Here is a 16,333-nt window from a genome sequence, read left to right as displayed (position 1 = left end):
CCTCCTAAATTATGTAGTTCATGCGCTTTGGTTTTGACATCTGTTTTTCAGTATTGGCCTCAGGTTTGTAGTTAGCGAGAGCATAATTGTGATCAGCGAGCCGGAAGAGCCACGGCAAGTCTGTATGTCTGAGGAAGGAGGGATACGGGGCTGTGGGCTATTTCAGTTGTATAACATTCCATTATTTTAGTAAAAATAAAATCTTTACATTTTGTGTTTCGTTGCAACTTTTAGTGTTTTTTAATAAATGCATGTTTAGGTCACTTATAAAAAGAGTTCCGTTTTGGTTTCTTTAAACAAAACCAAGTCGTTGTTTTCTTACAAACACTTTTTTTTTGTTTGGATGCATTATTTGAATAAAACTTTTAATGTTTCCTAGAAACCAAAATATGTTTATACTGAAGATGCGGTATGCAGTAATTTCACTACGAGATACGAATGAAATTATAACCCTATTTTCAGCAAAAACAAGATTGTATTTTACGAAAAAGATGTAATTACTCCATAGATATAAATCAAGAAACGGTGTTGGCAGCGTCGAGGGGTTGTGGTGGTACAAGACTCACTGACCCTTTTTGTGCCTTCAATTAAACTTACAGTTATAAGGAGATCCGACCATCAGAATGCAAACAGTATTTCGATTGACAGTATTGGGCTGAGGTTAGAGGCTGTGAAGCTGCCAAGCCAATGGGCTGTTTACTATAGCATGGTAGATAAAAGTTAGGAATTGTAAATTTGAAATTTATTTTGTGGTGATTGATCTCCTGAAATTGTAGCCTCTGCTACCCTCTGATATTTCTGTAACTTGGACATAGCTTGTTTTTGCACCAAGGTTAAAACTCTGCACCAAGCATTTAACTTTTTAACCTTTCCCGGCTGATTAAAGTCTAGCTTGGACTAAGCTTGTTTTTTGCACTCCATTGCCGACAGTTTGATGCTTGGAACTGGCTCATTTTTACACTTAGTTAGGACATACCTTGTTTTTTTCCTACTAAGGCAGTCGTTTGACTTTGGCTTGTGTTTACTGTGATTCACGACCTAACTCGTTTTTCACCTAGTCACCAAAAATATGCAGATTTGAGCTCAATTTTGAGCTAAGATGATGCTTATACATTTTGAGCCGATTCAGACAGTGGCTAGGGCTTAACATGTTTTTGCGCCAAGATTGAAAAAGTTGGTGGTTATGCTAAGAAGTTGGCTGTTTGAAAGAGGGGGTGGGGCAATTTGCACCTCCAGTCATACACATTTAAATTCTTTGCAATTATATAGTTCTAGCTAGGTGCGATCAGCCTGAATAGATACCAGATTCTATGTAAAAAGTATTATAATATGTGAGCAGGTAAACAGCCACCAGACATATAACAAGAGTTGTTGCAGTCAATGGTGGTAATAGCTAAGCAGACATGAATAAACCGTTTTGACTACACCAAACACCTTACTTTAACTTTACTGATGTCATGGAAGATAAAGCGCAATGAGATTGCAAAAAAACACGCTCTGTGTGATCTATTATAACTAACTCGTCTATGGCTCTTCCTTACTTGCTTTACTACTAAAACCGTATCTGTGAACAATAATTTACCATTTGCATTATTTGGGGGCCTATCCCATGAGGCTGCGCGAGTCAAACTTGGCCTAGAGGCAAGTTTTTTTTTGTAATTTTGAGTAATAATAGCTGTATTAAATTTTAACCCGATCTCATGGTGAGCTGTGGGATGACTAGGGGTGAAAAAGGTACTATAGGGCATCGATATTTCTTTTCGATGCTTAACTTTTCCATTTACTTTGGGCACTTAAAAATGACACTAGAGCTTTAATTTTGGATCCAATTAGCCCCCCATCCAATATCCTACGACTACTCATTCTGTACGAATTGGACTTAGGAAAACATATAGAAAACAAAAATAATGCATGGGAAACAAATCCCTTTTTCTTAAGTCAACGACACCGTGTTTATGCTAATTGTTCTGGGCATGCAAAACGATTTTTCAATGGATATTTGTATAAACGAAGCCTACCGTTTGGACGTTGGCTGTGGAAAATATTCATGGGTAAGTTTTGTTCCTGTATCACATTCTAACGTGCTAGGCATAAAGGCAAAGAAATTATTGGCTTTGGATTGAAACTAAGGTATAGCAAATCTATTTTCAATACAATTGTTTCTTAATCCATAATGCACAAGATTATCATATTTGGACAGGAGGGTCAAATCCTCAGTTTTTGTTCCTGACTTGACTCACTTCGAACTCTTCAATTATTCAGATTTGAAATGCTGATTTTATGTGTAACATATAAAAGCACTTAAACACTAGCTCATCGAGGCGTAATTACAGGTTGTTCATTGGCTCAGGTTTTCTCCTGTTGAAGAACATTTTTATGAGTTGCAACATAGTCAATGCTCCTCTGCAGCAATTACTAAATTTGAGTTGTTTGATCAAATGGATAGGATGTTAAGCAGTATTGATAGGCACACTCTTAATAAGGTAAGCATACTCTTTTTTATGTTCTCATCAAATATATTTCTATTTTTGCCCACATTAATTCCGTCTTAAATGATGTTGGAAATCCGTTGCCTTTCCGTAATATCAGATGAAATGATTTTAAGATGCGGCGAAATGCTAGAGACTGTGAAGCAAACTCCCAAGACAAAATAGATGCTCCATCAACATTGCCTTTAGTGCCTTTAGTCCAGCAAATATTAGAATTTGTAATTAACTAATATTTGATAAATTTAAGTTTGAAATCTGGTCCTGAAATTGTTTTTTTAATCATTTAGATATTTTGTTCACTCATTGTTGCTTCCATGTAAAGTGCTTAGGAGACTTAATAAAATCGTGATTTGATCGTGTTCATTCTAAAAACACAAACACATTTGTTGTCTGATAAGAACTAGTGGTTTCGTTAGGAAATGTTCATCCAGAAGAAAATTTGTTGTGCCAAGTATCAGTTTTACGGAAGCTTTCCGTATCAAGTATCAGTTTGACTGGAAAGCGTCAATTGTCTTATTTCGAACAATCCTTTTAAACTGACAATAATCACTGAGTGAAGGTCTTTCCCCCTGGTATACAGATTATTTTCGTAATTTTTCAGCAGCAATACGTATCATTTAATGCGAAGCAAATAAAAATCCGTGACTTTCTTCACAGCTATCAAACTAGAATGTCTATCTGTAAATAATTGGTACCAACTGATTTTTCAACAGACAAATTGCTCCTCCTAGTTATGCTCGACGCTTTTAACCTTCAGGGGTCTGTAATTTCAGTCAGAAGACTATAAATGGAAAACTAAGGGTTGCAAGGAAGGAACGAATCTCGACCTATCTAAATCTTTTTTTGCACGGCGGAAAAAGTTAGTATGACAATTTTTAGACACAAATATAATACCGTTGTTTTCTGAAATGGGGTAAAATTATGAAATGAATAAAGGAGAAAAGTGGTATTATGGAACATTAATATTAGACATAAATGTAAATATTACGTTTTTTACAGAAATTCTTTTGATTTCTTATATATATTAAAGTACGGAGAGCCTTCAAAAAAGAGCGAAAGAGAAAACAGATTTTAAATCTCGGGCTTTTATTGTTGTTTGAAATAGTATTGGTTATCTTTCGCTCTGCGCCATTTGGCATGCGAGTTTTTGTTGTTGCGATGATTCTGTTTATGAGGGGGAGGGGGGGCTATTTAGCATAAAATGATTTAAAATGTCAGCTTGCATATAGATAAAGGTTAACCCTTGAGGCATATACGTAACAACCTTGTCCCATCTGTGTATCAACATTTTCCTGGCCTTGTCTTGTTTCTGCTCTGGCAATCTGCACTGATAAGAAAATGCTCATTCACATACTTTCATACAAGGAACATGGGGAATCGTTCTCATGATTTATCTAAAGATGTCCCCCCCCAAGAAAAAATAAGAAATTATTAGTTCTGTACTTTGAATCCCCCCCCCCGCCTCCAGAAAAAAGCTTTTAGCTCAATTCCTGTACAATTGTAAGTATAAATATATGCAAAAACACACGTGTATGCGCACCCAATCCCCATTGTGATAGGTACCACCAACCCCGCTCCCTTTTCAAATTTCTTTGGTGACATAAAATAAAAGTAAAAGTGACGTAATTTTTTGGTGTCATGGAATGACAAAGGGGAGTTAAAGCTTCAAGTCTTCATTCTGGGGTAGTTTTTTCCTGATCACGGTATGTTTAAAAAAAGTAAGTAATTCAATAAAAAATAACTTATAAATAACCAGGCAAATAAACCTTTTTCTGAAAAGCAGTTAAAAAAGGCTCTGGCGTTTAATTGTATTTTATTTCATTCCAGCTTTTGTTACCTCTATTGCGGCTAAGACAAGCCTGTTGTCATCCGCAAATGGTTCGTGGACAGTTCATAAGTTTGAACAAAAGTATTATGACAATGGAGCAATTGCTTGAACAAATGCTGAAGAAAACAGCTTTAGAATGTGAAGATGTGCAACGAGCTCTTATTTCTTCGTTGAATGGACTTGCTGGAATTGACATTATTAATGAACGTTGGGAAGAGGCTGCTGAAAAGTACAGGGAGGTTTTCAGAATTGAAGTTGAAATGAGGGATAGAATAAAAATGGACACCCTTCAGGTATTTTAATGTAAAATATATACAAAAGGATGTAGTTACAAGTATAATGTGAAGATGAGTCGTATCATAGTACATTCATTCTGATTTCTTCGATTTTTAAGCCACTTCGATAAATGCATATTCTGTGTTCCTCGTTTTTGCTAGATTAGCAATCAATCTAGAGAGCTATTATTCACGTCGCAGGTGTAGTTTTGTGAACATCTAACACTGGAGTGATGTATTTACATTGATCATTGAGACTTCTTGATGAAAATTATTTTTCTCAACGGAAATTTAGTGACGTTAAAAGTAAACGAGTCAAAATAATACTGGAAAGGGTCTTTAAGCTAAGGTTTGACAAGTGCTTTCTTGGAAGTATGTTAGAATGTAACAAATATAGCCATTTGGTATTCGCAATTCGGTAATCCTCGCAATGAAGGTAGATAAGGGGTTAATCCCCCTCTATGGATATTTATCTACAGCAGTGTTTCCCAACCTTTTTTGCCTCGCGAATCAATAGAAAGATCCTGAAAAAATTGCCGAATCCCTTATGTAGTGGTTGATGACAGGTAGAAAAAAAACCCAATAAAATTTGATAAAATATATAGTTTTCATATTGCAGAATAATTGACTATATTAATCGTGAAAATTTAAACAAAAAATTGATAAGACTAATGTGACGGCTATAAAAATTGAAAACAAGATAAATTTAACAAACTGGTTCTTTATGTTTTACATTTAGAAACTCTTAATGGGATACATGTGGCTGTTTGATAGAACAGAGAAATTCCAAGTTAGGCTCAATATCAGACAATTTGAGTCTTATATTAGCTTCTGTATTTAGCATGTTTTTGCGTTTATATTTCTGATAAATATATGTTGAAAACCCTTTCACGCATAGATATGTTGTGCAAAATAGTAATAGAACTTCTATGGCTTCTCTTGATAGAACAGGATATTCATTTTGTATACTCTGCCAGAAGTCAATTAAAGACTGATTTTTTCTTTTTTCAGTATATTTAGAGAGGTTTCTGAATTCACATTTCCTTGAAATGGATATGCATTGTTTGAAATGAATTTATTGCATATGATGGGAAAATAGTCATTAAAAGTTATTCGATGATAGTTCAGATGTTCACATATACCCCTTTAATGTTTTCGTCAAGTTTAATTGAATTTTCTGATAAAAAAAAGTGTTGACAGAATTCAAACATTCATACTCATTCGTCTACAGACATTAATCCGAAAATAAATATTTTTCAGCATAACCTTAATTCTATCATGTACGCTGAAAATGGTGACACTCTCGCCTTGTAAAGACATATTTAATTGACCCAGTTTACAAAAAGAATATCAGCTAGATATGCAAGCTTCTGCTGCCAAAGAACATCGGACATACAAGAAGACAAATGAAAAGGATGATCAATAAAAATTGCTTGAACTTTAGACTTCAATTCAAACAAACACGACAAAATTTTACCACGGGAAAGCCATTTAACTCTTGTGTGAAGTAGTAAAGAAACTTGGAAACTTCAAAATAATCCTCACAGAGCGTACGGAATAGAAGGCAATTGTTGCACGCGATTTTACAAAGTTCAAAATTTTCACAGCATCACTTAAAGTAGTGAATAACTCTGCAGGAATACACTTACATACTAAAGTTTTTTCATGAATACAATGATGAGTCCATTGAGTTTTTTCATTGGTCTTCTCCACCCGTGCCACAAAACCTGAAAACTTTCCTGTTATTGAAAACTTTCCTTTTCAAAATGCCAATTGATCGTTTCAAAATTGCTTCTCCAGTAGTGTAGGTTTTCAAAGGTTTTGCAAATAGCACATCTCCTGGAACAATATTCGTAAAATAAATCTAATGTAGACAAGCAAGACTGCAGCATTTGTTATGTCCGTTGATTCGTCAGGTTGAATTGCAAAATAATTCAATTGTAGTCTTTTTAAAAGTTGTTTTTCCGCATAATTTGCCAAGTTATTAATCCTACGCGACACTCTTCTCCCCAAGCATACGTTTGCCGATATCTTTCGCACATGGTCCAATAAAATTTTCTTCTACTGTATGCGCTTTTCGAGATCTTGCAAATCTATAAGTTACTCGAAATGATGCTTCAAGGGCCATTTTACTATCTTTGTTTGAAGTCAAGAAAAAAGAAAGGCTACACCTTTTGATATCTGCTGATTTTCTTTTGAAATATTCAAGAGGTTTATCTTTGTGTGTTGGATGGTTTTTTTTTTCACTACGTCTATGAAGAAGTCATGGTTTTAAACTGCTGTTGGCAAGAATTTCGTTACATATAACACAAAGCAGTTTAGGTTCCGACTCATCCCCAATAGCATGAAAACTCAATTGAAGATAGTTGGTGTCATATTTTTGGTTTTTCCCTTTTCTGTCATCATTTCCTTTGTTTTTCTTCTGGTGAAGCGGTATCTCATAACAGTTGTCAGTAATTTCATTTCGATTATCATGTCTCGTTTATAGACAACCTGGTTTTAAATATTGATCCATAATAGAAAAAAAAGCTATAATGATAATTAAATTAATAATTATGAAATCGTTTACACGTGAATTTGACAGTCACAGTATCACTCACTCAAGCTTTACAAGTGCTAAGCCTATATATGAACGTGAGTTCATACAACACTACAGATACTACCACTTGCTAGTTTATGAGGTGCTGGTGACGAACTGGTTTTATCGTTCACACGTAGCATGATAGGTATTAAGAGCAGAAATATCAGCAGTGTTGAGGGTACATTTTGGATGTTTTTTTTTGCCATTACATTATTATATTCGTGAACCCCCTATGGAAATACTGCGAAGCCCCAGGGGTTTGCGAACCATCGGTTGAGAATCACTGATCTAGAGGACCAGGAGAAGAGACTAAAAAAGTTTGGCTTTCTTATTGTGGTTTTAGATGTTGCAGATACCTTCCCCGTCCCTCCTGGCCACACAACAACCCTTATCCTTAATAGTTGGCTGCTAAACACTACCCTACTTATTAAGGCGGTCTTCTCCCTATTTTGAATATGGAATTTTCTTATGCTAATATTTTTGACTAACTTTAAATTTCATCAGTTTTATATACTTGAAATCAGCATACAAAGCATATTCCTTTAGTATGTATACTATTACCTAAGGTCCTAGCTACTATTGGAAAGAATTGCCCTTTACTTACAGTTCGCTATTATGGAATTTTTGGTATATTATTGTCAATATTTCGTTTCATCGAGTTTCGATTTAGTCTATATGACTTGTCTGTTATTTACTGTTAAAAGACTTTAGAGCTATAGGTTGACTTATGAAAGTACAGTTCGTGTTTCAAAGTTATGATATAATCTTTATTTTAGTTTTATTATATACTGCCGCACTTAATGCACAAAAATGAATTCAACGGTACGATATTAGTGAAATTCTGAGCAATTATGGAATGATGCACTAGAATGATTACAGGAGATAGCTGATCGAATATATTGTTCCACTTACGAAAGAAGTGGTCAATATATTGTCCCAATTAAGTCTCGTATAAGCTTGGCAAGGGAAGTTTTCAACCGGATGAAGATATTGGGATCACAAATCATTATTTTACTTATTGTCGATCTTCATTCTGTTTTAGAAACGTTTTGTTGATCCGGACACATGCAGCTAAAACATAGTCTACGATAGACTATAGAAAAAAAAGGGTGTCTGGCTCTAGTTTGTCAAGGTACATATTTTTGGAGAATCCAAACTAAGCATTAGATACTCCCCCTCCTCTCATCTACCAGTAATTTGAGTGGGAAGATTTATTTGAATCAACAGGGTGTTTTGAGGACATGAAACTTCTAATTGATTCACATGGTACGTTTAGAGGCTGTGGAAGATTTAAGGGATAAGATCTACTATAATAAGCGTATTTTACATAGGTGTCGTTGATGAATTCATGAAAATTATCATTGCTATAAGCTATGATCTCTTGAAACACTTGGTTTAGCCTTAGGGAAGTAGTTTTGGAACTAATCGACTGTATTTCTTGATAGAAAAAAAAATGTGCGTTTATTAACCGAAATAGAATATCATCGTTAAAATGATAACTACCTTAAAAATAACGAAACACTTAGAAACAATGGGGGAAAATTTTTGTCAAGCCAGTTGAATTCAAACTTTGAATGAATATTTCGGCCCTATGTCCAAGGGCTGTCCTCAGCCCAAAACAAGCTAAATGTAAAAAATAAACTCACATTAAAATGCGAACTTTTAAACTAAAAATGTTTTTAAAACTTTTAAAACAGCCCTAGCATCATGACTTTAAAAAAGTTCAACCAGTTCAAGATTCCTGGTTGAACTTCGCTAAAGTAATGCTTAAGGCAGAATTAATAATCTTAAGGGTTCTAGGGCTGTTTTAAAAGCTTTTTAAATTTTTTTAGTTTAAAAGTTCTCATTTTAATGTAAGTCTCTTTTTTTATATTTTCGCTTGTATTTTATTGAGGATGGCCCTCGTACATAGGGTCGAAATATTCATTAGTTCGAATTCAATTGGCTTTAAGAATTTTTTTTCCATTGTTTCTAAGCGTTTTGTTGTTTGTGATGAAAAGGCAGTGTGTTTTTTGTTGCTATTTACACCATTACCTTAAATTTAGATATCTTGAGATAAGCATTTTATGCGTTGCACGTTAGTATACCTAGTTTCGGATTTTGTTGATATTGAGAAGAATAGATTTTACATATATATATATATATATATATATATATATATATATATATATATATATATATATATATATATATATATATATATATATATATATATATATATATATATATATATATATATATATATATATATATATATATATATATATATATATATATATATATATATATATATATATATATATATATATATATATATGTTACCATGAATGTCTGCAAATTGGTGAACTTCGACATTTGCCCGTGGATATCCGAAGTACCTTTTTTTTCCTTGGATTTAGTCAGCGCTGCTAGACAATTTTTTCAATTTAATGCAAGGTTTGATGATGACAGGTTACGTTAGGTTAGATTAAGTATGGCTTGGCAAAGGTTAGATTGGGTTAGCATAGGCTTTTAACCCATTTCTGATATTTAGAATCTAATCTAACCTAATCCAACTTAACCTAAACTAACATAACCTGACTTTAACTTTCACAATCATAGCATGCTTAAGACTGAAAAAGCTGGCTTGCAAAGCTAATTGAAACCAATCAGAAAAAATGAATTTTAGACAATCACCGGTGAATGCCGACATTAACCAGATTTTGGTCAATCACGGTAACATATATGTAAAAACATATTAGCCTATAGACTACATCTTCTTCCAGAACACTGAAGTAGGATTACTTTACGTACTTTAGATAGAACCATTGGATCTGTCATACTCTCTGAAAGACATTGACCAACCACTTTAAAAATTGAGAATCTTGGCTAAAAAGCACAACTATCGATACACTGCTTTACATTTGGATTATCCGGAATTGACTCGGCCACCTCGTTGATAAATTTATTTTCTTTGTTTATTTATTGTATAAATCATCTGAACAGTATCGAAAAACAAATAATAATAGGGTTGTAAAAAAGAAATAAAATTGAATTAAAAAGTAAAGTTTTGGTTATAAATTGAAATAAAATGCTAGTTCAGTATTTTTCATTCCGATATTGTAAGCACGTAAGATATACGTAAGCACTATCTGACCATACAAATAGCCTTGCCTATATGCCAGTATCTCGTTATCCAACAAAATATTTTATGTTTCTTCTGACTAAATTATTTGACTTTTTCTTTTGATTAGCGATTGCATGCCATCCACAACCTCAATGAAATTCTGACGGCTGGTCATAAAATAACTCCCACGCTTCGAGACTCTGAGCTGCCAAAGGAGGCTGAAGAATTGAAGAAGCATTATATGCGGCAACATATCACCCTGGTAATTTTTTTTTTATAAATCTAGAGTGAGCTCTATCTCTGCGGTCTGTATTACTTGGATTCTTAATGGTTTAAGCAAAAATTTTCGCAGTCTTTAGTAAATTATATGAGATCCTTGCCAGTTCTGTGACTAATAAATTTTAAATAAAAGTATAATGCCGGTAAAAAATAAATAAAAATGGGAAAGTGATTTCGACAAAATCGATTGACGAAGAGCGCGGCGAAAGGTGCTTTTGTTCATTCCTCTGAAAAACACGGATCAGGTAATGCTTCGAACTTGTGGGCATTCCTATAATATGAGCTTCTACTTGGTTCTTATCAGGTTTTTCATCTGGTTCTCCTTCTCAGTTTGTTTCTGAAGTTCTTTTGCTTAAAAATAAATACAAAATAATTTCTGTTTCTGTTGAAAGTTTTTTTTTATTAAATCTTGAATTGATTTTTGTACTGACAAACCCCTATCCTTCTTCGAGAAATTGGTGTTATTGGATATTAGAGATACAATGGTTATGATGTGTAGCCAGTACTTCCTTTCCCTTCGTTCATGGAAAATACTAATGAATAAATAACTAGTAACCAGAGTTTGAGTAACATGACAGAAATGAGTTTCTACACATATGGTGATCTGTTGATCCGGGGCTGTTGCTAATTTGAGATTGGTAAAACATCCGTAGCAGAGTTATTGTAAAAGGAGGATAACTGAGTAAACAAGATAAGTAATTGAAGTTGTAAAAAATCTATTCATATAAACTATCATTCGGGTAAAGTGTCTAATGAAGGAAAAATCTGTAATTAAACGAAGGTTAGATTTGTTTACTCCTATCAGTCCTTTGAAGAGCGGACGAAAAACGAAATTATCGAGTGGATTATAGCTCATCAGAGAAGGGGTCCAATTCTTTTGAGTACACAAGTACTGCTACGACGTCTCAGGACTTGGATTTAGAAATTCCGATCGGTCATACAGGAAACGGAACTGCCCCAATCTTAATTAAGAGGGTAGAGGGAATTAAGAATGAAAACGATGGACTAAGAGCAGTCGCCAGGAAAATCACTGAAGCTACTGATCTCATCAGAAAGTATTTGATTAGGTTTTCCTTAATAATACGAATAAAGGTCAAAGAGTTTGTTTCTGTTCCAAGTCATAGGTCGTCATGGCCTTGGCAAGTATGTCATTTGAGGGTGGGCTAAGATCTAGTTAACCTCTCGTAGACCTTAAAAATGATTGGGGATCGCTGGAAAAGACTACTTTAATTAAAAATGGAGCATCTTTGGGCTGTAACAGTTTGCCCCTCCCCTCTCTCCCGGAAAAAAAGGTTTTTATCATATTACATTCTTAGCGAGAACGGCAATCTTCGGAAGCGATTGGCTTAGCTTTTGGCTTACGTTTGTGTAAATTTAATTTGAAAATGAGTGCCGAGACAAAAGGGAAGGGAGATCCCCCCTGGAAGGCTAGCAGGCCTGTATCAACTTAGATAAAATTGTATTTGTTTAAACGACACTGAAGTTAACAATGGTGGAGGGAGGGACTCTTGCAAAGGTCTATTTATGTGTTTTCACTGATCGCGACAGGTAATTTTGTATCAATATGTGTTGACACTATTTTATTTGTATTTTTATATTAATATTTGCCAGGTTGAGTCTTCATCTGTTAAGCTTAGCGAATGTACCCAAAAAGCCGTAGAATTGATATCACTAACTGAAAAAGATAGTCGTCATTGGTGGCTTGAAGCTTTAGAATGGTGTGACTCGAGAAATATTGGTAATTCCTGTATCCAAAATATCAAATCTCAATTAAAAGAAGATAAGAAGCGTCAGTATGGCAACGAAAGTTCGCTTAGCTGCCTGAACATGTAAGTTCTTATAGTTGTTATGTACCTAATTTTATGATATATTTGGTGTCGACAGTGATTAATCTGTTTATTTATCTATGCTTACACGGTGCATTCTATATCGTGAAACAAATATATATGCTAATTTTCTTATCAATGGTTCAAAACGTACTGTTAATCAACAATACTATACAGCAATGTTATTTTTTTTGCTTTAAGTGGAACTGTACAACTCCAATACAAAATTTTAACGCTCAGTTCGAAAATACAGTCAGTACCCCACATTTTTCTGTTACATCCCCTGCAAGCTACAGCGGAGGTAACCAATCTCTTTTAATCAACTTCAGGCGAATCAATCGAAAATTATGCAAGTCCCGAATTTTGTCTGTCATGCTATTGTCTGTCTGTTGGTCTTTGGCCACATCACCCGTTTTACGTTGAATTCGAAAACTACAATCAGAACCCATAATTTGTTTTTTGTTATATCCTCAGCAGTTTTGCTAACTTGTACCCACATCTGTTTTCGGGTAGTCCGTTTGTGGCCTTATGGGATCTCCTTTTGATTGTATTGTTATGATTGATGGCATCCCCCGCATTCCGTTCCACCAATACCAACTTTTAATCAGAAAGATGTGCAAGCTGCATTTTGTTTAAATTATTTTGATTTAATCTTGCTGAATGATTGAGATCTTTAGTCTAGCTATCTGCACCAATTGGGGTCACAGCTGTACTAAGCTCAAAATTGTTCATTATGTATATTTCGTAACTTAGAGCATTATTCTTTGTTTTTATATTGTTTCAAAGTATCATATATGCTGTTGTATGTTAGAACATTTTATATCACAATGTGTTCTGTTTGATCTAATTGCCATTCTTAAGTCTTACAGTATCAGTGTGGGTGTCAGTAATTTTTTTCGGAGTCATAACCAACTGTTGACCCTTGGTTATCTTTGCTGATGATGGGTTTGCAACTTCTACTAGTGATTGTACCTATTTTTGATTTTTGATGTTTTTGAGGCTACAAATCATTTATTTTCGAATCTATCACAGAGAATGACTTGTAACCCAGCATTTATAGATCTTCAAAACCAGGGACAAGGTTCCTGTATCCGTGTAAAATACATATTACTGATTTCTCATTTATATCTAAGGCTAAAACGAATTTGTTTCATTAATAATAAATAAGGTACATCACCAAAAGTAATACCGTTGACTGGATTACGCGAAGTTTAGGTAGGTAGGTAGGTATGCATTTATTTCAACCAAAAAATTACCAAAATTGTACTACGATCAACATTATGCTGCTCAGTTTTGGGATCTAAAATGCCCCTGTTAAAGATTTTCATCTTAAAGATTTTCAAGGAGACTTAGTCTGTGAGTCCATCTTTAATTATTTTGAGTCCTTCTTTAACAATTATGTTGTCAATTTTTTTGAGGAAAAAAAATTCTTGTTGGGATGTACTAGTGGTAGGGAAACTTACTCGCCAAACAGGCCACATGAAAAATACAGTGATTAAAAATTCTGAGAGCCAAGCTTGGTAAGTAAACATTCACTTAAGACCTTTATTTAAGGCATTTATTAATCGAGACATTGATTTAGACCTTTGAGACCTTTGATTGAGATCTTTAATTAGTAAGACCTTGAATTAAGACTGTATTAGTTTAGGGACACACCCAATAAAACTTGGTGTCACAACTGTAACATACTCAAAACCCAATGATTGAATTCCTTCTTGGTCAGGAATCGAAAAACTTGAAACGATAATTAAAAGGAGGATATTTTTTATTTGTCAAAGAATAAATATGTAGCAACATACGAACTGGCCACTAGAAGCCACACATACTTGTACATAGTTTTGCTGTAGTTTAATTGTTAACTTTTCATTTAGTGATGCATACAAAGTAGGGACGTATTTAGGATTTTGATTCGGGGGAGGTGCCTACAGGAAGTTAAAAACTTTACTAGCATCCAGTGTATTACTGTCACAGTCTCCTTTTCTGTACTATTTGTATGTAAGGCTATTACTAAATTTATATATTCCTATGGAATTGAAGAGTCTTAAAAGTGAGCCTTGCTAAACTTTTTACCAGATAGAAAATTACCCGAAGACTGCTATTGATTTTTATGTTCTGATGCATATATTGCCCCTTGTTCCAATGTTAGGTTTTTATGTACCTGTCTTAGGAGTTTCAGTTTCAGCTATGGTCCGCTCCCTCGTACTCACTTTAATTCACTGAAGTCTTGGATAATTGATTGAAACGAAGACTTTTAAGTCCTATGATTGTACCTTTAGGTTCAAAGATGTCTCGGGCCTTCAGTTGCTGTTACATTCGAGAATAGAAGAATTACTGGAGCAAAGGCAGTTATGCTTAAAAGATGTTCGAAGATTACAAATCCTACCCATGAAAGAATTGGCTATTGGAACTTCCTCGTGTCATTTGAGACCTACACTTAAGAAAGGCAGGAAGAACAAGTAAGTGGTTTTGATTCCTAATGCCTCTTTTGTTGGCACTGTGCGTCTTTATATAGAACTAGCTGTTGGGGTGGTGCTTTGCGCCCCCCCCCCCAAGCCCCCCCCCCCGCGCGTAAGTCGTTACGCGCCATATTAGTTACGCGCCATTGTAGTTGTGTCCCTATGTCCCACCATTGAATATATATATATATATATATATATATATATATATATATATATATATATATATATATATATATATATATATATATATATATATATATATATATATATATATATATATATATATATATATATATATATATATATATATATATATATATATATATATATATATATATATATATATATATATATATATATATATATATATATATATATATATATATATATATATATATATATATATATATATATATATATATATATATATATATATATATATATATATATATATATATATATATATATATATATATATATATATATATATATATATATATATATATATATATATATATATATATATATATATATATATATATATATATATATATATATATATGTTTTTTAATTACGTAAAATTTGCGAATATACAACATTCTTTGCTGTCCTATTGTCTGTGCATATAAATAGATTGTCAGGTTTACCGACTCTTGAACATGCAACATATAATGGTCCATGGGAAAACAATCCGTATTAAGATCTATACCTCATGATTCTAATGATTGCCCTTGAGCTTTGTTGATGGTGATTGCTAATCGACCATTCCCTGTCTCGCCATTGTCATTTGTAAATCCCCCTGTGCCCCCCGGCGTCCCCTTTGTAGTTTTGTCCCTGTGTCCCGGTCGTCATTTATATTCCCTGTGTCCCGGTCGTCATTTGTGTCCCGGTGTCCCAGTCTGTGATTTCTCTTTGAGTGTCCCGGGCGTCATTTATATTCCTTGTGTCCCGGTGTCTCGGTCGTCATTTATATCCCCCTGTGGCCCCCGGCGTCCCCGTTGTAGTTGTGTCCCTGTGTCCCGGTCGTCATATATATTCCCTGTGTCCCGGTCGTCATTTGTATCCCGGTGTCCCGGTCTGTATATACATTCGTTTTTTAGTTTTGTTTTTCTCCTTTATTTTTCATTTTTTTCCTTTTTTATTTTTTTTCTTTTTTAGTTTTTTCAGTTTTTTAGCTTTTTTAGTTTTTTATTAGTTTTTAGTTTTTTTTTCTTTTTTAGTTTTTTTTTGTAGTTTTTACCTTTTTTTTAGTTTTTTTAGTTTTTTTTTTACTTATGTCCTGGTCGTCATTTATACTCCCTGTGTCCCGGTCGTCATTTGTGTCCCGGTGCTTTGTTGATGGTGATTGCTAATCGAACATTCCTTTTGTCCCGGTCGCTTTCTCTTTGAGTGTCGTCATTTATATTCCCTATGTGCCGGTGTCCCGGTCGTCATTTGTGTCCCGATGTCCCGGTCTGTAATTTCGTCAGTTGAAAACATGACGTCAGTCG

At 34.0% G+C, this 16,333-nt stretch overlaps 1 protein-coding gene across 1 annotated transcript in view; it reads left to right on the top strand.

The window, feature by feature from the left end:
* LOC136040147 (E3 ubiquitin-protein ligase SHPRH-like) overlaps window positions 1–16,333 on the top strand; it is a 98,319-nt gene that overhangs the window by 46,053 nt on the left and 35,933 nt on the right. Inside the window, exons 7-11 of the mRNA XM_065724264.1 lie at window positions 2,334–2,483; window positions 4,317–4,610; window positions 10,407–10,541; window positions 12,170–12,387; window positions 14,661–14,840. Coding sequence (XP_065580336.1) covers window positions 2,334–2,483; window positions 4,317–4,610; window positions 10,407–10,541; window positions 12,170–12,387; window positions 14,661–14,840 — 977 coding nt within the window. The remainder of the gene's footprint in view (window positions 1–2,333; window positions 2,484–4,316; window positions 4,611–10,406; window positions 10,542–12,169; window positions 12,388–14,660; window positions 14,841–16,333) is intronic.

The sequence above is a fragment of the Artemia franciscana genome, chromosome 2 (assembly GCF_032884065.1).
Source record: "Artemia franciscana chromosome 2, ASM3288406v1, whole genome shotgun sequence".
Classification (NCBI taxonomy): domain Eukaryota; kingdom Metazoa; phylum Arthropoda; class Branchiopoda; order Anostraca; family Artemiidae; genus Artemia; species Artemia franciscana.
The sequence above is the reverse complement of the archived record's forward strand: the minus strand, read 5'-3'. Positions and strand labels throughout refer to the sequence as shown.